The 26312-nt window shown below is 34.6% G+C and overlaps 2 protein-coding genes across 2 annotated transcripts; both read left to right on the forward strand.

Annotated features, from left to right (window-relative positions):
• The first annotated feature begins 436 nt into the window (after window positions 1–436).
• Window positions 437–6007, forward strand: LOC127935032 (cytosolic phospholipase A2 gamma). The gene is made up of 13 exons (XM_052532612.1): window positions 437–662; window positions 830–941; window positions 1278–1420; window positions 1493–1691; window positions 2213–2321; window positions 2393–2533; window positions 2616–2681; window positions 2821–3018; window positions 4030–4149; window positions 4336–4428; window positions 4646–4800; window positions 4882–5056; window positions 5231–6007. Exons 1-13 carry the CDS (start codon window positions 637–639, stop codon window positions 5407–5409), a joined length of 1716 nt encoding a protein of 571 aa, XP_052388572.1. The 5' UTR covers window positions 437–636; the 3' UTR covers window positions 5410–6007.
• A 12674-nt stretch (window positions 6008–18681) lies between these two features.
• Window positions 18682–19847, forward strand: LOC127935033 (extracellular matrix protein 1). Its single transcript, XM_052532614.1, has 3 exons — window positions 18682–18841; window positions 19063–19322; window positions 19420–19847. Exons 1-3 carry the CDS (start codon window positions 18784–18786, stop codon window positions 19612–19614), a joined length of 513 nt encoding a protein of 170 aa, XP_052388574.1. The 5' UTR covers window positions 18682–18783; the 3' UTR covers window positions 19615–19847.
• Window positions 19848–26312: the final 6465 nt, after the last annotated feature.

Here is a 26312-nt window from a genome sequence, read left to right on the forward strand (position 1 = left end):
GCTTGGTCTTATATCTCCTGTTCCCTTTTTCCTCGATAAAGAGTTTCAAGTTTGGTTTGTAAACCTCGACAGCTGGCAGCAATGGTAAGTGCCTTTAAAACTGATTTTTAAAAATAAAAACCACTTTCAGTTTGGTTTCTAAATATGTTTTTTTTTTTTTTGGTAACACTTTAGAATAAGGTTCCATTCGTAAATGTTAGTTAACTACTTTATTTAACATGAGCTAAGTAAGAACAATCCTTCTACAGTAATTTATTAATCTTAGTTAATGTTAATTACCAACATTTACTAATGCATTATTCATGTTTTTTAACAATAGTTAATGCACTGAATTAGCATGAACTAACAATGAATAACTGTATTTTCATTACTAAATGAAACATTAACATTAACAAAGATTAATAAATACTGTAATAAATGTGTTGTTTATTGTTTGTTCATGTTAATTAATACATTAATGGAACCTTATTCTAAAGTGTTACCTTTTTTCACTAAAATGTTGCATTTAGAAGATTTCTTGCTTTGAGACTAGAAAAACATACTTAAGCGATGCTGGCAAAAAGTCAGCATACATTTCCGAACAAATCAAAATTATTTCTGAATATTCATAACATTTAAACAATATCATTTTTACAGATGTCGGAAGAAAATCAAAGTGGATGGTAATATTTGTTATATTTTAGATACCAGTGAAATCATATTGCTCCTTTTTGATCATGCAGTGTCACAGGACATGCGTTATAATTCATTTAAGTTTAATATATTATATGATGGAGTTGTTTGGAACATTTTGTGAACAGTCTTTTCTGTCCCTGGTAATTTTCTGCAGCAGTAAAGTGAGAATGGGACATTCACTGAACGAGGCTGAGAAGCACCATGTGACCAGCAGGAGAGAATCAGCTCTGGAGTGTCTTAAAAGACATGAGATCCACTGTAGCCTGGTAAATGTATTCCAGCTGTTCCCAGACTAATTCATTCTGCAATTTGTAAGCCATTAAAACTCATTTTATTGTTAGTAAAAAAGTGATAAATTAGTGTTTTATTTCATCCTGAACCTTTAGATGAACCGGAATGAATTATATAAAACATAATTACATAATGTTGAAACCCTGACAATCAAGTGTGAATATAAAGAGCAGTTCTGTTGATGGGAAATGCCTTTCTTGGAAGGGTTTTGGGCAGGTTATCTTGACAAAGCCAAATTCATTCTTTGATGACTGATCTCCTCACAGAAGAGGGGGCATTTTTAATATAGTCCTAGTGTTTACTCTTTACAGGAAAAGATGCCCAACATCGCGCTGGTGGCTTCAGGAGGAAGTGAAAGAGCGATGGTGGGTTTGCTGGGATCACTGCTTGCACTGTTTCAAGATGATCTGTTGGACTGCGTGCTGTATCTTGCTGGACTCTCTGGATCGACCTGGTAAGTGAACAAACACATGAAATCACATGCGGCTGAATATAAACACATGCTGAACCTTATTTTCTTCATAAGGTGCATGGTGTCTTTATACAAAGAGCCTGATTGGTCCAGCAAGCTGGAAAAAGTGAAAGAAGACATTAAAAATAAACTTGGTGGAAGAATCCGTTTGAAGGAAAAATTTAAAAAACTCGAAAAATACTACAGAGAAAAAGACAACTTCAGTCTGACAGACTTCTGGGCAGCGCTAGTTATAACCATGATTGTGAAAGAGGTGAGAGCGGTAATCTTGTTTGCATAATTTAAGCACTACGGCATCATTACAAGACACATCACAAATCAACATTATATATTATACTGTATAAATAATATATAGCTCACTGAAGCTGCATTTATTTGATCAAATATACAATAAAAAAAATGTTGTGGAATATTATTACAATTTCAGATAACTGGTAATTACTTTAATGTAATTCATTCCTGTGATAGCAAAGCTGAATTTTCACTAGACATTGCTCCAGTCTTAGGTGTCACATGATCCTAAATCATACAAATATACTGATTTGCTGCTCAAGAAACATTTCTTGAGTGTGGATTTGTTTCAGGATTTTTTGATGAATATAAAGAAGAGCATTTATTAGAAATGAATAGAATTTATTTGGTAACCATGTAAATATATTTTCCGTCACTTTCGATAAATGTAATGTCTCTTCACTGAATGTATATATATCCACACACACACACACACACACACACACTATATGTAAGTATTTGAACTAATTGTTTTTTCTACAGATAGATGAGCAAACTTTCTCTGACCTGAGAAGCAAACAGAGCACAAAAGATCCTTATCCCATCTTCACTGTGATTGATAAGCAGAGCCATAAGGATAAACTAGATGCAGGTAATATCAGTATGTTTGTGTGTTGTATGTGTGTGTATACTGTGCCTGTGACTTACAGAGTTCTGTCATAGATACGTTTGTTGAGATCACGCCACATGAGACTGGCTACTCCATCACCGGGGCCTTTGTAGATACGTCCAGTTTCGGAAGTCAGTTTGACAAAGGGGTTCAAATAAAAGACCAGCCCGAGATGGACATGATGTTCCTACAAGGTGAACTGAAACGATATGTCTTTTACTTCATCTCCTGTTCATCAGACTATTTTGTCGGTTGCTGAATTTTTTTTTTTTGCAGGTCTCTGTGGTAGTGGTCTTGCTAGCATTGAGAAAATACTAGAGGAACTGATCAATTTAATCAAAGGTAAGTTTGTTTTTATTATATAATCAGAAATAACGGATGCATATTAAAAACTATAAATTATTCTGTTTTATTTTAATATACTTTAAAGCATAATTTATTGCTGTAATGGCCAAAATATAAAGATACCTGTTCTTTTCAGACTTAATTTCAGGTGAGTTAGACACGATGGGTGACTATGCGTCTTCAGGCGTAACACAAACAGACATTGGTTCCCTCAGCGCTCCACATGGGGACGAGGCTGGCCAACTGCTTTTGAATCTTGTGGAAGTGAATCGTCTGGTTTTAAGAGAGGAGGATCCTTCAACCAATATTACAATCTTGAACGACTTACTGAGAGGTATCCATCACATTCCTGATATATTTAAACTAAGCATGAAAAAAGCTAAGCAAAAAACATTAATAATGGGTCTTTTAATTTTCATAAAAAAAAAATAAGGTGATAATTAAAAATAATGTGTGTATTTCATTAAAGAAATTGTGATTCAGTGTTGTATAGAAAATGTTGAGGACTTTTTTACTAATAAAACCAAGAGATGTGTTTTCTTCATTTTTTTAAAGGAGACTTGGTGTTTGAATTGGGGAACTGATTAAACTAAAATAATTAGGGAAAGAAGGCTGCCTATTTATTTTAAGAGGATTAGCTGAATTTTGCATAGTTAGTTCCCAGCATGGCTGGATATGGAGAGTAAACTTAACCTTATTAAATGTTATTTAATGTTTTTGAGTGAAAGGAAGCATCTAGTATTGTTTAATGTTCAGTTATGTTTGACATTTGTAAGAGTTTCTGTTACACTGAAGTTTCATTGCACAGTGAAATTGTTACCATTGTGCAGAAGAGTAGAGCTTATGGTTATGGATACTACTCTTCTAAAGCATAACGCCTTGTTTAATGATAAGTAGCTTTGCTGGTGCTAGTGCAGTACTTTCCAGTATATCTCAAGTATTTTGCTTCTTTTGCTGTTTTGCTGTATACAGTCTTGTAACTGTATAAAATAACAATATACAAGCAGACCTGACTCAAAATCACAGACTTTTGAGAATCAACTTAAAATAAATGAGCACATTTCCCTAACTATATTAAACTCATTGTGTCATAAATTAATTAATTTAGGAGATTTCACATGATTTATTCAGGTAGATTCCATTTTAAAAAATCAAGCCTGAAAAACTACTCAAAAATATTATGTGTAATATTATTACCTTAATTTTTTTTTAAAGTAATTAGCTCATTAAATTTTTTACAGTGTAATAACAGGCTGCTTTAAGATCACACATTTTGTCACCTGAATGAAGACTGCAGGTGATGTGTGCTATTCAGTGCATGATCTAATTATGTTATATGTTTCAGTAAATCTGCCGCAAGATGAACTTGAGAACTTGTTCACCATCTCAAAAGAAATCAACAAGGAGAACGTTAAGGAATACACACTATATATATGTGACCTGCAGACATCCTGGAATCTGACATGTGAGTTTTTCTTTTATGCATAGTCTGGGACTCAAAACCCACTTTACTTGTAATCTATTCTGTCATTTAATTGTACAATTGATATTGTGTTTAGAGGAGTAAGAAAAGCCATCTTAATTAATTATTTTCTTATGCTGATAAGAAGAAAGGGACCCATTATGTTTTGCAATCATTCTCTTAATATAGGCAGTAGGATATGGGAAATCATTGCTAAATGCATTGAGTTAGTAGTTTGCTGGATCTGGGGCACAACATATAATTTTCTGCACAACATGACAGGTGAGTAAAATAATTCTTTAATAAATAAAAACAGTAGATTCTAAATCTAATTCCAAATTTGAGTGCACATTGAGTTTTGTAATACTGGCATCACATTTCTAAATGGCCATAAACTTGCTGTACTAATAGATTTAAGGTTTAGAGTGGAAGTTTTATCCCTTATATCGTAACTGAATTAAATGAAAATGAATTTTAAAGCATTTTATCATCATCCCAGCGGCAGAGGTTTCTCCTACTGTCTGTCGAGATACAACAAGGAAATATGTTGATGCTGGGATTGCCATCAACTCACCTTTTTTACCATTGCTGAGGAGAGAGAGACACATTGACCTCATCGTTTCACTTGATTTCAGTGAAAATGACCCATTTGAGGTGAATTAACAGAGGACTGTTTTTTCTTATTAACCCATTTACTAATAATATTCCTTCCAATAATGCTGTTTAAATTCATAGTCACTAACAGAAACTGCTCAAGCGTGCAAAAGACTACACATTGACTTCCCTGAAGTTCCTCCAATGTCAAAAGAAGAGAAATCTGCTCCAAAGGACTTTTATGTGTTTGAAGGCCACAATGCACCAGCTGTGATTCATATTCCTCTTTTCAATATTGTGAATTGTGATGATAAAGGTAATGTCCAGCTGCTGCTTAATGATTGTTCATTGTTTAATAATAATAATTTCTATATCTAATAATGTTTAAATGACTATACAGTAATACATATCAATAGAATTTTAAAATCATGCCATGCATAAAAGCCAAACACGAAAGCTCACAAATGTTCTAAAATGTCTGTTTTAATAGCTGGAATTAAACGTATGAAGCATAAATATTCGACCTTTCAAGGTCCGTACTCCGGTGAGCTGATCGAGGAACTGCTGGAGAAAGCTGGACTGAACATCAGAAACAACAAAAGGAACCTTCTGACAGAGATTAAGAAAATCATCCAAAGGAAGCAATCACACATTCATTCCGTTTGTTGATTATCAGGTGTGGTTTGTCACATCACAATGAAAACGCACTGGCTTTTCTCGTTCTTGTACATTAGATGGCAGCAAATAATAGGTGGTTAGAATGAGAGGTAGAGATGCAAACATCAGCATATAAAACATTTTAAAATATGTAACAATTTATATTTACTTTGGTAGTTGGAATGAATATAGGCCTATTAAGTTAATTTAAGCAAGTTATTAGCCTCTAATATCTCTGAAACCAGTCAGTGGCGGACTTCTTTTATTCAAGTGATGTAAAAGAAAAGAGTCTCTCGAACACCCTTTGGCATGAAACATGATGTTGCAATTTGGCCTCACCCAAAGCACACACACACCGAAAATATTCTGTTACCAAGTTGTTACTATTAATTACAGCTTCTCCATGTGTCTCTCAGTTCATCGGCTGCACTTGTGTGAAGCTATCCTAGATTACTGCATCAGAATCAAACTAAAATGAATATTTGCTATATTTTTTATATTATTTTGGTTCATTTTCCATTATAAATTTGTAATGTCATTTGTAATGTTATACTTTACACAGACAGGGAAAAGGGTTTTAGTTTAGGGAATAAGTAATACCATAGTGCAATAAAGCAACATATTGTGATGTAAAGTATATGACAAGTATAAACACTATCATGGCATCCACTCAGCAATGTTTTTTTTAATCTTCAAAATTACAAATCCCAAAGCAATGATGAAGATGCAAACCTACAAAATTTATATTGATGCAATATCATGTTTAATAAAAATTTAATCAAAATGTATGGCATGCTATCATTTTACATCCAAGGTTTTTAAGATCCACATTAAAACTGACCGCAAAATAATGTAGTCTTCAGCTTTCTGTGTAGATTCTCTATAGTTTTACCATAGCAGTAAACAATTTATAATACAGGATCGATATGTTTATTTATAAAACCATTCTTAAGGTTACATCATAAGTGTTAGTGTAGAAATGCAGATGGTCCACTTCCTTGTGGGAATGTAGAAATTCACAATTTCAAAAGCTGTGTAATGGTTGCTACCCAGTTACAAATTAAACTAATCTGATTAGACTTTTCCTTGAGAAAAGACTTTTTCAATTAGATAATCTGTTTAGTCATGTTGTAGAATGCTGTCTTGAATTCAGACTGCTGCTTTTCTTTCCGTTATCCTTGTACTACAGTATTAATTTGAGAACAAAGTTCCCTGTAACAAACAAAGAAAATACAGACATTAAATTGAATTCAAACTGTGAGCTCAATATCAATCAAGATTTATGTTGTCGACAAGTTTTCGTATCATGAATACATTTATATCTAATCAGAAGAAAGACATTCTTTGAAAACTCACTTTATGGTAGGCTCTTTCTTGAGGACTTCTTCAGAGATTTTCAGATAGGCACAGACTGGACTTTGGTCCTTGAGCTTCTGATTCAGGCCATTAATATCTTCATTCCATTTTGTCTTTTTACCTTAAAACATCAAGAGAGAGAACTATAAGCATCTCTTTTCTTCTTCTCGGTCTTTGTTTGCATCCTTTTCATGGGTAGTTTTTTTATAACCTAAAGTATACTAAAGTTTTACATTTACTGATGCTCAAGAAGTCAACATGATAATATCTAACTATCACATAACAGTTTTTCACACAGTAGAAGTGGGTCTCTTTACATGAAGATATTTAGCTGGCTTCATTTTCAGTTAATATAATAATTTGGGGCTTCCTTGCGAAACACAGTTAAATATACCATCAATGTCACTCTTCTCCTTCTCCATGGCTGCGACATCATTATTCAACCCCGCCTATGAAACACAACACAAAATTAAGAAATTAGAAATTAGAATAGAGCTAAACTGCAGCATTTGTTCCATAAAACACCGCCTCTAGTCTTAGCATGCCGTGTTTCTTTAGAATTAGCCAAAGCAGATACCAAAACAAAACAACCAGATAAATTATTACATATATAAAACTGCTCTTTTCCAATGATTTAATTATTCCCTTTAACCACTGTTTGAAATGGCTGGTGGTGCTGGGTATACAATTGTTGGGCTCCCATCGCTTTGCACAGCCCATGTCAAACAATATGAAAATACTTTAAAACACTACACCATATTGTCATATGTCTTATAAATAACATGCAATTTTGCACATTTTTAATGCACCAGTTTTTTTTCCACCCACCACTGAATCCTGGCATGCTTTAACTTCTTTGTCCTTCTCCTCCTTGGCAGAGTTCAGTTTCCCGACCTCATCCTGAAGTTCCTTGACCTCCTTGTCTGCGTTGTCAATTTCCTTCTGTGTGTGTTCAACCTCTAAACCGTAGTTATCTACATCCAGATCTTTTTCTCTCACCCCTGCTTCTGAGAACTCTACTTCATTTGTTAGTGTGTTCACCAATTCCTTTTTAAAGTGAATATATCCAACCAAGCCCATGATCACAAGTACTAGTAAACACAGAAGCATGGATGAGCATGACTTCCTCTCCATGGCTATGATGTCCAAAGTACTTTTTTTTAATCAGCTTATAAATTGATTTTATTCTCAAGTGTTTTTTTATATATGCATATATATCAGTGAGGTTTTTTAATATAGTCCTTTATCTGTTTTGAGAAAGAGATATATATACGTAAATGATGAATAAGTGTTTGGTCTCTAGAAGAAAATACAAACAGAAAAACAAGGTGAAAAACAATTAATTTGCAGTCAAAAAAAAACAACATTTCATTTATAGTCATAATGACACAATTTTCTTTTTTAATATATTCAGTTTAATTATTTAAATTATTATAAATGGCCTCAGTCACAGGCTCTTTTCATACCGTATAGCCTATATTTCTTTTACATTCCAGTTGAGAAAATAAAAATAAATAAAAAACCTGCCTAAAGTAAACCACCCTAAGCATTTTTTTTGCTGGTCTTAAATGGTTTAGACCAGATGTGACCAAACTCGGTTCTGTTATCTAGTTTTCCTGTGGAATGTAGCTCCATCTCCATTAGACACACCTGAACCAGCTAATCAAGCTCTTACGAGGCATACTAGAAACTTCTCAGCAGGTGTGTTGAGGCAAGTTGGAGCTGAACTCTGCAGGAGACCCCTGTTTTAGACCATCCACAGCCTCGTTTAACTGTTCTTTGCTCAATCTGGTCTTAAAGGGCTCAAACACCAGGCAGGGAACCCAGCTAAGACTAGTAAACTATTTAAAGCTAGTGTAAGATGTTGTTTTGTCATCTGTAGCGACTTTCCATACACGTCTGGTTACAACGTTGCAATGCAAAACATCCTGCTGTCTAATGGTAATGTGTCTTATTGAAGTGCCCCTCCGATCGAAACGCGATTTCACCTGAGAGAGACTCCCTTAACATAGCAGAGGCTTGTTACAAATTTTTTTCACTATAGTTACAAGAGCATGAATATGTCATTCAGATGAGTAAGTTTCAATAATAAAACTCACCTCTGCCAGAAGCCGTACGCGCACGATTATCTCTGTTACATACAAGGGTTGCTTTGGAGTGAATAAATATTAAAACTGCCACTCACCGAACAAAATATCACAGAAGCAGCATAAAACAACGAAACATACCAAAAGTAAAATAATTGTCCCCTTGTCCTTTTTTTTTTTTTTTTGTGTAATAGCTGTTACATTTCCTTCTCATTCATTCACAGAAGACTGGTCTGACCAGTTAAGCAAGAAGTTTCACTTCCGTTTCCAGTGACAGGCTAGTGGCCGATTAAAAGCTAATCATGTTGTCTTAGCATGTCACCATCAAGAATCCATAGCAGTCTGCTGTTTTTTTTAGTGCTTCTCTTTTTTTAATTGCTGTGCATGATTACCTATGTTGTTCAGGTCTTGATTGAACTTTACTTTCTCAGCCTTATTGTACTCTTGAAGTCTTGAATTGATGAATGTAAGCTGGCTGTGAAAACCTTTGTCCTTCCTTGAACTGCAATGAAGCCTGCAGAGTCTAATATTTACATAGTGAAAACAACAGTGGCTGTGTGTACACAAGTGGGAGTGAACGGTTGGCACGCAAGCCACCTGTGCTATTCTGGTCTTCAGGGCTTTAATACCTTGAACAGCAACTAAGGAATTTTCAAGGAACATTCTTTCAAGACCTTCAAGGAAATTGCATCAATGGACCTCAGGTCTGCCATCTACAGGTCACAGACCACAGCTCACTCTCAGTGTAGACATTCAGGTCAAATCCACAAGTCCGTGGAGATTTAAAACCTGATAGCACATAATCAGAGACAAAATACTCTGTTTGTTTATTATTATTATTAATATTTATTTGCTTCTTATTTATATTTCCCTAATTAAATAATTGCATAATATAGGCCTGTTGTTTTACATTCCAAAATGTCATTCTCAAATCAGAAAAAAGCTGATCAAATACACAAATTTTCTGTTACTGATATAGCTTTCCACAATAGTACAGTGTTATCAATGATCTGATCAACTCCTACGACAATGACTCTCCCAGTGGCTTGTGGCTTTATCTGTTTGTTCTATCGATAGCTGACAATGGCATATTATAGTTTGAAAAAAAAATTATAAATTAGAATTTCTTTCTGTTGCGCCAGAATGATTTAACTTAGCTCGGTGGAAATGTACAGTTTGTTCAGAGAGCAACTAAATTTGCAACCACACAGAGATATTTGAACTAGACTAGTGTCATTTGCAGCGATATTAACCCTATATTCCTACCATTACTATATGTTTGCAGTGCTGAGGGCTATTGTAACATGCCGTCCCACAGTAATGGTTCATACATAATTGCTTTGTAGTTGCAATTGGAACCAAAAACAGACCTTTTGTCGTTTTGTAATATGAAACACACCACATTCTTTATCCCTACAGCCTGTGGCCTTAACTCGTTCAAGAACTCCCATTACTAGGTGATGATCTGCAGCACCCTTTGTTCTGCTTTTGCATGCAATCAAAACAAAGTTGCAATCAAATTAAAGACTGGATTTTATGCTGCATTCCAGAAGACAGGTGTGGAGCTCTCCCATTCTTTTGCTTTTTTTTTTTTTTTTTGTTCTTTGTTTAGTCATTCGTTAACTAACATGTCATACCTCTGTCCCAACGGCATCTTTGGGGCCCTGTCTAGTTCATCTCTCATACAAGGCAGAAACTGAAATCAGCTAAACCTGTAATAAGGACTGTAAAGAGATGCAGTAATGAAGCAGAGCTGGATTTACAAGCCTGCTTTAACTGCAATGATTGGAGTGTTTTTGAAGCTGCTGCCACCAATCTGGATGAGCTCATAGAGACTGTAACTTCATAAATCAGTTTCTGTGAGGATATGTGCATTCCTACCAGGAAATTCCTATCATTCAATAATCATAAAACACGGTTTACTGGGAAACTCGTAAGCAGCTTTGTCATGTCAAGAAGGATGCTTACAGAGGTGAGAATAAAATCTTGAATAACCAGGCCAGAAATAGACCAACTATCACCCAACGTGAAGAGGAAAGGCAAACAAAGACAAAGGCCTTCTACACAAGAGTTTAAAAGAATCCAAGAATAAGATAATCCATAACGGGAACACAGAAAAACAACATCAATACTGGACAGACTAAAGGAGTAACAGATGAACTTAAATTTACAGACCAAATGAGGATAATTAATTAACACAAGTGAACGAAATTAACTAATCAAAGGATGACAGAAACTAGGTCAAGTAAAACATGAGGGAAACAAAACAAACTAAAAGTCCATGATCCTGACACTAACAAAGGAGATCAAAATGGCAAAAAAAAAAAAAAAAACTACTCTGAAAAGCTGAAAGACCAGATTTTCAGCCAACAACCCAGTGTCAGTAGAGACTGAGGAAGATCAAGTACATGATAGCACCCCCACAGTCTGTGGAGAATTAACAACCGACTGAAGATCTGAATGTGTTTTACTGATGGTTTGAAAAGCCCAGTCTCACACCCCACACATCACACATACCAATCAGATCTTCAGAAAACAGAAGTCTAAAGGCCTTTCCACACTGAGCACGAAAAAGTGTGCGAAAATCTTTTCAGTTTATTTTCAGGAAGTCCAATAAGATTTTAGCCAAGAAACTAGCAAAAATGTAAAATTACGTGACAGGATCAGCTGCTGTTGCACAAAAAGGCAAGAGTGGTGGTGCTGTTTCGAAAACCAGTGTAAACAATCACAGAAGAAGAGTAGCTATCCCGGGTACGAGTCAAAGTGGGTTCACTCTTTTCTACACATTAAATATGAAAGTAAATAGACATGATTATGATGATATATTTTCTGTATGTGTTTTGTATGCAACTCATGTTATTTTTACAGCAATAAAGGATGTTTATGACAAATATTATTATTATATTATTAAACATAAAAAGAGTGCATGTGTCTGCTTATTAATCAAAATCAACTATAGATCACGAAGTTATTACAAGCACTCGATGATGGTTTAAAGTGGGTAAGCAAATACATTAATAATTACATACATTTTCTATTGTAGCTTAATGCTAAAAATACTTTTAATTATATTTTAGGATGTAGCCTATTCTTGTAAGCATTATAAGCAATAAGCCCCAAGAAGCCACGGTTTGCTTCGCGTCGTGCCTAACAATGCCCCTTAGCTGTTATAAGTTCACTGTAAACCACGGTTATTGCATATAGGTAGTAAGGTTTAACAGAATTAAACAGAGCAAATAAAGTATGCAAATTTGCATGTTAGCTCCGCCCACTACAGGAGAAACCGGCATACCTCCTGCTTGTTCTAAAAAGCTGAATAATTCTAAATTAACTCAATTATTTTGCCAGGAAAATACAACAAAGAATATAGTTTACATGTAGCGCGTCGATTCAGCGTGGTAAGACTCTCGCTCTCTGTCTTTGCATGTGTGAGGAAACAGCGCTATCAGCAAAGCGCCTTCACACAGAGTTCACAGAGCGTCACATACAGGTGCGCTGTGCGTCCATTGAGATGAACTGAAAAAGTACACATCGCTTGATGGAGAGCGAAACTCTGAAGCGCTCATTTAGTGTTCAGTGAGTGAAAATATATTTCTCATGTATTTGGTCACGAAGTCATTTGAAAGACTACTTCTGGCAAGAACTAAATACGATTAAGAATTAATATTTAGAAATATTTTTTGCTGTTGTTTTTCTATTATTTTCAGTTATCATGTAATTACAATCCATCAAATAAATTATTTTTAATGTTAGGCCTATATTTTACACAAATTACGGAATGGGGTTTTGGATAGGGAATGTCGAATTCTTAAGAAACCGATCTTTTTTATTATTTTAACAATAGGCTATAACATACCATTGTAAGATAAAATATATGTATATTATAGGCTATAGAAATTTAATCGCTGTCCTTTAGGTCTTATTCAAGTGCCCTTTCAATCCAAACCCATTTTTAATGAGGGAGTCTCCTAAACGATTTCCTTTCCTTGCCCGTCTGTGCACGCTATTGTTGACAAATACATCAACATAGCAGAGGGGTATTACAAATTTCAGCCCGAAATATAAAAGAGCATAGGCTATTACATTCAGATGACTATGCTACAATAATGAAACTCACCTCTGCCAGGAGCCGAGAGTATCTTTGCTATCACAAATAAGGGTTGGTTCGGAGTGGATAAATATTAAAACTGCCACTCACTGAACACAGTATCGCAGAAGAAGCATAACAGCAAAAGACCAAAATGCTCTCATAGTCTACTTCCGTAATCGTTACTTTTCCTTCTCAGCCATTCACAGATGAACAGTCTGACCAGTTAAACAAGAAGTGTTGTTTCTGTTGTTCTACTGATACATTTTTTTTCTTTACGTTCTTATTCCATTGATAGGCTAAATTATATCCCAATTAAAATACATATACATACATACATATATATGTATGTATGTAGGCATGTATGTATGTATATAATACAAAAAAATTTATGGTCATCAATAGACAAAAAGACACTCAACCACACAACATTTGTCAATACTAATTTAACTAGCCTATTTATTTTTTATACAATCATATTTATATTAAAAACCAAGATGGAGAGCAGCAAGTTAAAGCATAACAAGTACACTTTATCTTGAAATGAGTTTGAGGTTTGTGACAGTCCACAATAATCTATAGGACAAATGTAGACATCAACGAGCATGCCTATATTCAGCACAACATCTCAAAGGTCTATTACCTTTGAGACACTAAGAAAGTGAAAGAAAAAGTGAAAGTCGTGACATTTACGACCCATACTCCCATACTCAGAATTGGTGCTCTGCATTTAACCCATCCAAGTGCACACACACAGCGGTGAGAAGTGAACACACCTGGAACGCACACCCGGAGCAGTGGGCAGCTATAGATACATATATGTATGTATATATATATATATATATATATATATATATATATATATATATTTTTTTTTTTTTTTTTTTTTTTTTTTTTTTAATGCTGCATACTGGGAAAATATAGATTTAAAAAAGTCTGGTCACATAATTCATGGTCTGCTTGTGCATCAAAGAATATATATATATTTAAAATTAGTTAATGTGACCACCTAACATGCACAAATTCAATACACAAAAAATCTCAGAGATGTAAGTATCCATCAGTATCAATTGAATACCAATAAATAAATCCACATCAAAGATCATCCAATAAGTGCCATCAATAACTCAAGCATAACTGTTATCAACATACATTACATAAAAAAGGCATATAAAGGTAACAAAAACCTGTCCTCATACCCCCTGTTTACACACACAGAGAGACTTACAAACATATTACATGCACCAACGGACTAGTAATAATCATATATAACATTGAATGAAACCTTCCAGGCAAAAAATCCCCCCCAAAATCCCAAAACTACAAATTATCCTTCCCTATCTAGTCGCAGGCATCATGAAACAATTATTACTGCCATCAGGAAAGACGTCTGACCATAACCATGGCCTGCTGTTTTTATCTTTTACTTTTTATTGCTATGTGATCATTATTATTAATAATATTATTTTTAATTTTGGAGGGTCTAACGGAGATTCATCATGTCCTATGATTGAATTTTGCTCCCTAGAACAGTTTATTCCCAGCCTTTTTGTACTATCAAAGTCTTTTGAACTGATGAATGCAAGCTGCTGTGAAAACTCTTGTTCTTCCTCAAACTGCAGTGGCAAATATTTACATAGTGAAAACAAGTGTGGCTGTGTGTACACAAGCGGGAGTGGAAAACAGGCATCTGATGTCACTTGTTCTGGTCTTCCACGCTATATATTCCAATGAAAGTCTTGACATTTGACAAATATGGTAACCCATACATGGAATTGGTGCTCTGCATTTAAACCATCCAAGTTACACACACACAGCAGTGGGCAACTATTTGTTCCAGCACCCAGGGAGCAATTGGGGGTTCAGTGCCTTGCTCAAGGGCACGACAGCCATGGCACTTAGACTCAAATCTGCGACCTTTGGGTTACAAGTCCAATTCTCTAACCATTAGGCCACAGCTGCACCAACAGCAGCTAAAATAATGTGTGAACAGGACCTTTTAAGAAAATACTGGTAAATTCGTTCTGGCAATGTATTATTATATTTAAATAATGTATAAGTATTATTTAATGTTATAGCCTAGCACATCTTAATTAAACCAAGCTATGCAACACAGAAATGAATTTATGACTTTCACAAGCCACAGATTACTAATACGAAAGTGAATGCTCTTATTGTCTGGTTGCAACCTAACCTAAAAATTACCAGCACAATATTGCACCACTAGAGGGCACATGAATCACACCAACCAAAGCAAGTTACCCTAACCCACCAATCAATCCATCCATCCATCTATTCAAGAAGCTACAAAGTCTAGTTTAAAAATGCATGCATGTTCTGTAGTTTTTCCACTCAATAAATAAGAATGATATTTCAATACTATAAATAATACAGTTTAATTAAATATTTTCAAAACATGTAAGACTTAAGCAAGTGAACATCTTATATTCTTATTAACCTTGGCTGGGGAAAAAACAACCTGTCAATATAGATATATTTATTTCTTTGATGCACAAGCAGACCATGAATTATGTGACCAGACTTTTTTAAATCTATATTTTCCCAGTATGCAGCATTAAAAAAAAAAAAAAAAAAAAAAAAAAAAAAAAAAAATATATATATATATATATATATATATATATATATATATATATATATATATATATCATTTATGAGCAAGCACTATGTTTTGGAATATGCATGTATCACTGAAGATAACCCTGATCTGTTAATGGATTTTGTTGGGTTTTATACAAGAAAAAAAAAAAAAAAGTTTCCTAGAGCTGATATGGTAAATTTCTGTTATCAGTATATCTTAACAATGTTTTTGATCTAGTGCTGACTAGGACAACCACATATCATCTTCATAGTAACTCAACACTTTGTACACACACTTGAACATACAGTTCGTTGTGTGATGTAATTATTGTAACTTATTGAAGAATCTTATAATAATTATGCTGAGAAAGTGAAATCTGATTATATTATGCGTACTTGTGTAAGATGTAGCCTACCATACACCAGACAATCACCAACAAAAAAATGACAAAATTTACCATATACTCAAACAACTGGTTTCAAAGAGAAGCATTAGTGAAATTTAAGATTTGGAAAGATTGAGATGATTTAGATGTTTTAAATGCTTTTAGAGTCTGCTTTTAAAGTCTCTTTTGGTCACTAAGGCTGAATGTATTTAATCAAAAACAACAGAAACAAATTGTGAAATATTATTACAATTTTAAAAAACAGTTTCTATTTTAATATATTTAAAAATTTAGTTTTTTTCCCTTTTAATGTCAAAGCTGTATTTTCAGCATCATTACTCCAGTCTTCAGTGTCACATGATCCTTCAGAAATCATTTTAATATGCTATGCTATGCTGAATTGTTACTTGGTTATAATAATATATTATTGATGCTCAGTTTGATGTTTATGTTGCCTAATATTCTTGTGGAAAATCATGATACATTTTTTTCAGAATTCTTTAATGAATAGAAAGTTCGAAAGAACAGCATTTATTTGAATTAGAAATCTTTTGTAACACTATACATTTCTTTTTCTGTTAATTTTACTTTTAAGATGTTTGATAAATGTATTAATGTATTTTTTCTTATTTGCTTAAATTTTGAATAAAAGTGAGGCCGTTGTGGCCTAATTGTTAGAGAGTCGAACTTGTAACCCGAAGGCTGAGGGTTCGAGTCTCAGGTCCGGCATGAATTGTTGGTGGGGAAGTGAATAACCAGCACTCTATTCCTCTGTTTTCGTTGTGTTTTTTGGTGGGAAACTTCCCTGTCCTATTTAGGAATTTGTCACCATAACTTTGGTCCACGACTGCAGTGAGAAGACGGGAGAAGAACGGGGGTTCTGCTTTGAGAAACATGCTCCTAACCCTTCCTACCAACCCTGTCTGGTTACACTGCCCCATGCTACCACCCGACCATTGGACCCCAGCAACTGTTAATGATGTGATTATTTCTGAATCCCATATGACAACTGAGAATTTTTAATTGATTTAGCAGCACAAAACCTGTGTCAGTTAATAACTGAGCACTTTCTTTAGTTGAGAGCAAGATAAATTCATGTTTGCAAAAGGGATCCAGCAAGTCATAAACTCACTGCATATTGAAGTGTTTTTCAGTCATATTGCATCTCAAGTAAATGTATAAAGTAAATGAGGAAGAAGATTTTTTTTTTTTTGTAGAATTAATATTCATGACAGTAAAGCACAGAGGTGGGAGTGTGATGGGGTTGCTTACATTTATAGATGGCAGTATGAATGCCTGTTGATATACCACCAAGATATGCTGACAAGATAAAAAAAAAAAATTAAGATTTGAATCTCAGTTATGAAAGGTGTACTGACTTTTGTTGCATCGGGGCTTGAATTTGTATTTTTTAATAAGAACAAATATATATTAATGTTTAACTCTAATGCAATTACTATGTATAATTATAAAATGTTGTATTTATTTAAAATGAATTTATATGAATTAAAATTGCTTCTAGTGTTGAATTTTGAAAGACCAAATATACAGTATATTACTGATAAACTGTAATACAATTACTATATATAATTTAAAAAAGTTTTATTTATTTCAAATCAGTTTATAAAAACTAAAATTGCTTCTATATACCAATTTAAATAGTGTCCACTATATAGTATAGTCAAATATCTGAAATGTAAAGAAAAAGAAAAAAAGAAAGAAAGAAACAGATTATTGGGTATTTCTTTCATAGATTGTTTGTTCACAATTGCATCATTGGGAAATAACCACATGGGATTTCACAAACTGGTGGGCAGCTGGTAAGTCTGCACTGGAGGAAGTTTAGTGGTTTTGATACCATACACTTCAAAGAATTTCTCAAAACTCCATGCTGACTCTGAGATTTGTCTTCCTTTGTTTACCTACCAACAGTGGGATGTGAAGAGATTTTATGCTTTTCTCAATGCAGTTCCTCAAGCATAACACATCACCCTATTTTCAGCACAACTGGCTGGTTTACAAGATGCCAAGGGAGTATTTCTCTCTCTCGCTTGAGCAAGCCATTTTAATTAGATAAAAATGTGTGAATAAGCACAATGTTTTGGAATCGGGTTGAAGATAAGCACAATTTGTGTGCTGTGAATCATGATCTGTTTACGTATTTCTTGGCCACAAATTGCTATGAACAAAGTGGTCAGAATAATAGGTTTCTCACAGCTGATATGATACCTTTCTGTGCTGTGCACCCCTTAACCGCACACATCTTTAATCTACGCTTCACTTTGTCAGCCTCATATCCTCCCTAAACACCTCACCCATTTGGGAATCATGATGAATCCTGGCAAAATGTCAGAGAAGTGCATAACAGCATTACTTTTACCATATTATCAGATCTAATCTGGTTCAAATCTAACCAAGGAAACGTGTTCAGCATTGCTTGCAATGCTATTCAAATCTCGGACACATTTCATTTTTATATTTGTAATAGGCACCCCTTTGTACAATGAAGCAATCGACATTTCTGAGAAAATGTCTGGCATGACATTGATATCACTGTTTATTCCGTTCAATGTAACTTTAGTAAACTTTGTTGACATAGCCATTCCTGTTTTGACTATCTTCTGTTTTGACATTTGAATTAGTATCATGGGGGAGTTTATATAAAATAAAGACAGATAACATTAGGCCCTTATCTCCAATCTTCAAGTTCTACTTGACCCACCAGCTTTGACCCCTCCTCTCATTCCCCTTCCATCCCTTTAAATACAGACACGGCCTTGCAGTATTTTAAAGCTCCCATCAAGACTGAAGAAAAGAGAGCCAGTTTGCAAACAGAAAGAAGGACTTCTTTAACTTCGAGAAACAGGCAGTCATGATTTGGAAAAGCACACTTCTGACTACTTTGATTCTTCATCTAATTTCATTTGAAGGTATGTGCTTTGTTTACAAAACTTTATTCTTTTTATTGTCGATTAATTTTGGAGCATCTTTTAAATGAATAAATGTAAACATAAATGGATGTATTTCTCTAATAATGTCTATTGTGGTGCTCGCACATTGCATGTTTGTGTTTTATTCTCTAACCTTCTTGTAGTAATATTTTGGTATTTTATAATATGTTTTGTTTTTTTCATGTATTTATTCCATTTAGGGGGACAGAGCATCGACCCTGATGTAATGCTGAAATCATGCTTTCCTCCAGCCAGACCTTCGTCAACCAATATCAATGCGATCTGTCTTTATGGCAATGGTCGTCCCAGATATCCTGCCAGCTATTTCCCTCCCTCCAGTCACGCTTACGCTCGTCGGGCTGTAAAGGCAGTCAACAGGCTGGAGTCCTGGTTTGAGCAGTGCTGCTATGGAGGTTTGTCCCATGGAAATGGACAGATCCTTTGCTGCGCGGAACAGGCGGTGCGTACACAGATTGAGAAACATGCCCAAACAGAAGTTATTTTACTGTAGGACTGCTGAACAGAAATATAATGATGTCTTTTGTTTGTGTTTGCAGTGGAAAAACTCCTTGTCCCATTTCTGTATTGAGGAATACTCCATCAAGACCATGGTCCATGAGTGCTGTGAGAAGAAGGGAGACGAACGGTTGAGCTGCTTTGAAAGGCAGGCTCCTAACCCTTCCTACCAACCCATGTGTGGTTACAATGCCCCACCTGACAGGATTTTCTCCTGGGACCCCAACACCTGTTAAAGGTCTTACTGCCATATGTTTTGAATTTCATTTAGCAGCACACAACCTGTGTCAGTTAATCAAATGTGAATCACAAGCATAATGTAGCATGCTTTACATGTAAATTAAACATTCTCAGTGTACTAAAAGAACTGAAATATTTCACTGTCTATCAATACATTTATTTTCACTTGTATTATTTCATGCTATAATTTTTTTTTTTTTCAAAATAAAATGTGCTCATAGCATTTGAAGTTCAGAGTAAAGTGTCAGTTTATTTCCAAAGTGGCAAAAGGATTTAAAGAATTGTTTAGATGTCTATTTGACATTTTTACATCGGCAAGATGTATTTTTTAGGGTGTCTGCTTATCTGCAATACTTCTATAAGACGTTTCCCATCCGATGTCAAATGAATGAATGAATGAAGGTTTATTCGGTTACAAAACTTAGGACAAAATTTATGTACAGCAACTACAATACAAAGAAAGAGGCTTATTACGGCTACCCTATTTACAAAACAACATCTACCCATCAGAAATTAAGCATAAACAATATACATGCATAAACATATACATACTGTAGCCTATATATACTCATATACATACATATATAATGTTTGTTTGTTGCTTGTGTTGTTTCAATATTTGCACAACAATTATAGGTACATAAACTTATCTTAGACAATTTTTCTTTGGCATCCATGTATTTGTCAAAAATGTGTATTTTAAACTGGCTTTAAAATAATAAATGGCATTGCTCCTCTTAAGATCATCTGTGAGACCATTCCACAAGTCGACCCCTTTTACCGAAATGGAGTTCATTTAAAAGTTTGTTCTGACCATTTGTTTTTTAAACGTTCTCTCCTCTTAGGTTATATTTCTGTTCCCTGTTTCCATAGTATATTTTCAGGCAATAATTTCCTATTGACTTTGAACATAAAGACACCGGTATTCAGACTGCCTAGATCGGAAAATGTTATTGCTTTAAATTTGCAGAATATTGACTTTGTCGGTTCATTATACGGTGAACAATTGACTATCCTTATGGCTTTTTTTTTTTTTGTAAAATAGAAATAGGTTTTGTGTTTGTGGTGCAGGCATGCCCCATATTTCAACACAGTTAGAAATGAATGGAACAATAAGAGAACGATACAGAATATACAGAGAGGGTGTATTTAAAAATACTTGGTTTTATGTAATATAGCTATTGTTTTGGACAGTTTTGAACATGAGCAATGTGTGGTTTCCAATTTCTAATATTATTCCAAGAAATGTTTTTTCATTCACCCTTTCTAGTACAACATCATCAATATTTAAGCTCATGTTGGTTTTAATTTGTCGATTACTGAATATAATATATTTAGTTTTACTTACCGGTAGGTTAAAAGATTATTTCGGTCAAACCATTGCCTGATTCTGGATAGTTCTCTGGCTACATCAGTAATTAGATGATGAAGATTATCCCCAGATACATACAGTGTTGTGTCATCTGCAAATAAAACACATTTTAACAAATCAGATACCTTACAGATGTCATTAATATATAAAATAAACAACTTAGGACCAATCAAAGAACCCTGGGGCACCCCACAAGTTAATTCACACATTTCTGATTGATGATCATTAAAATGTACATGGTATCTATTGTCAAGATAACTTTCTAACCCTATAAGCACCTAAGACCATACTGTTCTAGTTTATTCATTAACAATTTATGATCTATGGTATCGAAGGCTTTTATGAGGTCGACAAAAACGCCCAAAGTAAAATACTTTTTGTCTAATGCAGATGCAATACAATCAACTAATTTAATAACTGCCATTGAAGTCGATCGACTGCTCCTGAATCCATATTGATTGTCTCTCAATATCATGCATTTTCTATGAAACTATCAAGTCTCTTATGAAACTATCTTAACCTTTTATTTTTAAAACCATTCACAATCTCCAGTTTTTCATTTTGGTAATGTCAGACACATACATGGAGGAAATGTTCCTACTGATATATTCACAACTCTTGATGTTTTTACTTTTTGAGTCAGTAATGCCTTTTGTCAGATTGAAACCAACATTAACAAAATAGTGATTGAATTCGTTTGCTATCTCCTTTGGATTTCTAATAAGGACTTCATTGTCATTTTTTAAATAACTTGGACACTCTCGTTTGTTATTATTATAATTTTTTTATCATTTTGTTTAGTTCTTTCCAAGTTCCTTGCATATTTTGCTTTTGTTGTTCTAAGAGGGTGTAAAAATATTGCTTTTTACTATTTCTAATAATACTCACCAATTTATTTTTAGATTTATTTTTTGTATTTTTCTTCCAACTCAGTCCTGTTTTGTACAAATGTTGCATACAGCGTATTCTTTTTTTTTTTTTTGCATGCATTTTCAATGTCTTTAGTTATCCATGGCTTTTTTGCTGATTTATTTCCTTGGTTTTGAATCTTCTTCATGGGACAGTTGATATTATACAGCTCAGTAAATTTATACAGGAAAGTATCATATGCCACATTTGCATCACTTTCTGCGTAAACATTGCACCAGTTCTGGTTACTAAGCTCTTTTTTGACATCTTCAGTATTTTTTGCCATGCAGCTTCTTATGAATTTATTAATCGTCTGAGACTTGTTTACTTGTGTAAAAATGTGGAAATATTGCAAACACTGGCAAATGATCACTAACATTCCTATTAAATAAGCCCCCAACAACTTTTTCCTCAAATCTATTGGTAAAAATATGATCTATTAGTGTTCCTGTTGTAATTCTACTTGGCTTGTCAATGAGTGGACATAAAATGATTGCTATACATTATATTTATAAACTCAGAAGTACTTGTGAGAACACGTTGATTAAGTATATCAATGTTGAAGTCTCCACACACAATTTGTACTTTGTCAGTACTCATGTTGTTAAGCAATTCTGCATTTTTTTCATTAAATATTGATAAACTTGTTCCTGGTGGTCTGTACACAGCTAATAATTATGTTTCTGAAACGTTATACTTCAATTTCCACTGTTACACAGTCCAGAACATTGTCTATGCCGTATGAAACATTTTTTACAATCTTACTTCTTAATGATTGATCTATATACAAAGCAACTACTCGCGCCCTTTTTGTTGTTCCTACAATTCATATCATATCCCTCAAGACCAACGTCGCCCACTTTGTCATCATCAAGCCAAGTCTCTGATACAGCTAGTACAGTAAATTTTTAAAGGACCTAAGAAATTCTTTGATAGCAGAGTAATTTTTGCATAGACTTCTGCTATTGAAATGTATGACAGACAGAGCACCATACATTTCCACACTCTTGCTGAATTCTTGTTCTGTGTTATAATTACCTTTTATATTAAGATTGCTATAATAATGCATATCTGGATCAATTTCATTATTAAAATCATACCTCTTAAGTTCATCCTGGTCAGACATATTGTTATATTCCCCAATTTCTTATCTTTTGTGTAAGGAGTAACAGTGTTTACATTAGATTCTTGTGCCACCATGTACACATTTATCTGTCGGTCTCCAATTTTGCCCAAACATTTCAGCTTTGGATTCCACATACCTGCTGAAGTGGACCATCACTTGTAGCTGTCCAATTCTTGCAGTTTTCTTTTTATGATTGGCCTGTTTTGATCTTCTCCATCTGGTCAGATGTACACCTTCCAATTCCTTGTTCATGTTCCTTGTATTTTGTCATGCTTCCTGAGTATTCGGCTCCATTTTGCTATTTCAGCATTTTTTTGTTGTTGTTGTTGTTAAATGCTCGTTTAAGTAGACTCCAGTACCTTTTAATTTTCTGGTCTGCTGCAGTAACGCAATCTTGTGCTTTTGTGAAACTAATTGTACAACTATGCATGGCTTTCCTTAGCAATACTTGTTTGGGATTGCATAGCTAGAGATATCTCATCCAGATCAGTATAGGTACAACAAATCCTGTTTTTCCAGTGTCTGCAATTCTTCTGAGGGGGCATCCTAGCCTTCATTTGCTCCAGCTGCTGCTCTAGCATAGGTGCGATGCTTTGTCTCAAGTTTGTTGTTGCAATGCGTCAATCCATTGTACAAGTTTGTCAATCTTTATGTGTCTCAGATTTACCATTTCTCTTATGTTACGCATCTCCTCCATGAGGGCCAGGATGCTTTGTTGTTGAGAAGCAACTTTGCTGATCTCATCTGCTATAAACTTTAAGGAAGCCTTTATTTCTTCCATCTCGGCTTCTTTTCTTGTTTCCATTGATTTCTGTGCACCGATATGTTCTCAAAGATCCAAATATCTGGGTAGATTTGTTATACTATACTGACACACATTGCAGAGTCCGATCCAAGGATCAAGATCACAAATAGACATCTTTAAGATGTTTATGATTTAGTATGTATGTAAAACTGATATCTTACAGACATCTATCAGATGTTTGCACACAGTGGATGCTTTCCATATGAAGCAATCTTTAACAGACATCTTATAGATATGTGTGCTATCTAGGAACATTAGATTTTTCCTTTGAGAAAATAACAGTTGCAACTAAGTGTTACGGCCTAAGCCTTCTGAGTGTTGTATCTGTGTTTGTTTGTGATTTAATTAGTCTTTTCTCTTCTGAGTGTTAGGCTCCGTCTCCTTTTATGTTGTGGACCTCTTTCTCAACGAGCATCTTATAACAGGGGTTCATAACAAAATCTCATGTCACATTGTTGGCACGCAGATGCATTTTCAGCTCAGTTACCTAAGATTGATGCTGGATGTGCCATTGTTTAGGTTTACTTAAAATCATTAGAAGCTGCATCACAAGACACTTTTATATGATTCAACATGTAGATTTTCGATAAAATAACAAAGATCAGTTCTAGTTCCTAGTTTTGGCTCTAAAATCAGACTGGCTGAGGCACAACTCTATATTAATATGCCAACAATTTAATGTTAATTTATCCTAATATTATTTGTGCATAATTATGTTCAGTTATTTGTTGACCATTCATGTATTTTATAACATGCTATCTGTTGTCACTGTTTCATGAAATATAAGAAAATAATAAAAAGTGTTTGTGTTACAGGTCCCTTGTGATTAATCGCTTCAAACTAACTCCTCCGGTTTAAGTTTAAGAATGAACAATGTCTTCATTGAGCCGAAGGAAAAAAAAATAAAACGATTTAACGAAACATTCATTAGATAAATTTGGACTATTCTGTATCGGTCGAGTAGAAATCCAGTTTGTCCAAGAAATAAACCATTATTCTAATGTCCTGGTTTGAGCTCAACGACCACCGCGCCCGAAAACATTGGGTGGCGCTCGAGTTTGAATCGAGGAAGGTTGGAAATCAACAAAAGGGGTTTTTGATTGAAACTGAACGAACTATATATCACTTTCGGGTGAATAGTCTGACATTCAGCCTATGTTGGATGGATCTGGGGGGGATGAGAAGGTTGAAGGGGAATGGATGAAAATGAAGGGTAAAAAAGGGAAAAGAAATCGTAAAATCCCTCAGGAAGTTGAAAATTCTACAGATAGTGATACAGACAGACAAGTTAAGAGTAGGAAAATGGAGAACAATCCAGGAGACGAAGAATTTAAAGTGATTTTTAAAGTTAGAGATGGAAAAGGGAGTTTTGGATCGATTAGCCCTTTGAAGTTATCAAGCGCTATAAATCAAGAGATAGGTGACATCAGACATGCTAAGACAATGGCAAATGGAATGTTAATGATCATTTGTAAATCTTCTGAGCAGCAAAAGAAAGCCTGCAAAGTAAAGAACTTAAATGGAAAGGGTGTAGAAGGATTTATTCCTGGAATTAATGAGTCAATAGGAGTTATTTATAATGTCTCCTTTGAAATTACTGAGGAAGATCTGAAAAGCAACTTAAAAGGAGGGAAAGTGACCAAAGCAAGACGTTTGGGGAAAAAACAAAGAGATGATGGGCGAGAAAGCTCTGCAGTAATGTTGACATTTATGGAAGAAACACTACCAGAAAAAGTTATGCTAGGCTACTTATGCTTCAGAGTTAAGAAGTATGAAAGGCCACCACTAAGATGCTTTAACTGCCAGAGATTCGGGCACGTAGCAGTGGCTTGCAAGGGTAAACGCAGATGTGGGAAATGTAGCGAAGATCATGATTTCAAAGAATGTAAAAGTCAGATCAAATGCTGTAATTGTGGGGGTAGTCATGTAGCTGCATTTAGGGGATGCCCAGTCCATGCAAAAGCTGAAGCAGTACAGAAGATGAGGGACGAGAAAAAGTTGTCATATGCAGAAGCGTTAAAAAGAATTGAGAGAACAAGTGTTGGTCATGAAGTAGGTGTGGTAAAGCAACAACAGATGTGGGAGAAAACGCCCGATGATGACATAGTTATCAAAAAGGCAGAATTTTTAGCTTTTTTCTCAGAAGCTGTGTGGAGGATTATGGAGAGAGCTAAGAATAAATCAGATGTTGCAAGGGAAGTAGTTGCGGTGGCGGATAGATTTCTAGGGATCAAAGATATTCATCCAGAAATGTTGTATAAGTATATGCATGGAGGATTAACAGGAAGCCAGCAAGCTCCGTTCATTAAAGAGAAAGGTAAATCTGGGGAAAGACGTGAGTCATCAGAGGACGAAATAGGTTAAGTATTTAATATGTTTTATATACTGCAGTGGAATGCTAGGAGTTTAGTAGCCAATGGGCAGGAATTTAAGAAATTTGTTGATGCTTTTGTAGTCCGACCAGATGTGATATGTGTACAGG

This window comes from Carassius gibelio, chromosome A19 (genome assembly GCF_023724105.1).
Source record: "Carassius gibelio isolate Cgi1373 ecotype wild population from Czech Republic chromosome A19, carGib1.2-hapl.c, whole genome shotgun sequence".
NCBI classification, from domain to species: Eukaryota; Metazoa; Chordata; class Actinopteri; order Cypriniformes; family Cyprinidae; genus Carassius; species Carassius gibelio.

Coding starts and splice junctions, on each gene's coding strand:
- LOC127935033 (XM_052532614.1), top strand. CDS start 18,784: ATGATTTGGAAAAGCACACTTCTGACTACTTTGATTCTTCATCTAATT. Junction 18,842..19,062: donor TCATCTAATTTCATTTGAAG/GTATGTGCTTTG, acceptor TATTCCATTTAG/GGGGACAGAGCATCGACCCT. Junction 19,323..19,419: donor TTTGCTGCGCGGAACAGGCG/GTGCGTACACAG, acceptor TTGTGTTTGCAG/TGGAAAAACTCCTTGTCCCA.
- LOC127935032 (XM_052532612.1), top strand. CDS start 637: ATGTCGGAAGAAAATCAAAGTGGATG. Junction 942..1,277: donor ATGAGATCCACTGTAGCCTG/GTAAATGTATTC, acceptor TACTCTTTACAG/GAAAAGATGCCCAACATCGC. Junction 4,429..4,645: donor TTTTCTGCACAACATGACAG/GTGAGTAAAATA, acceptor TCATCATCCCAG/CGGCAGAGGTTTCTCCTACT.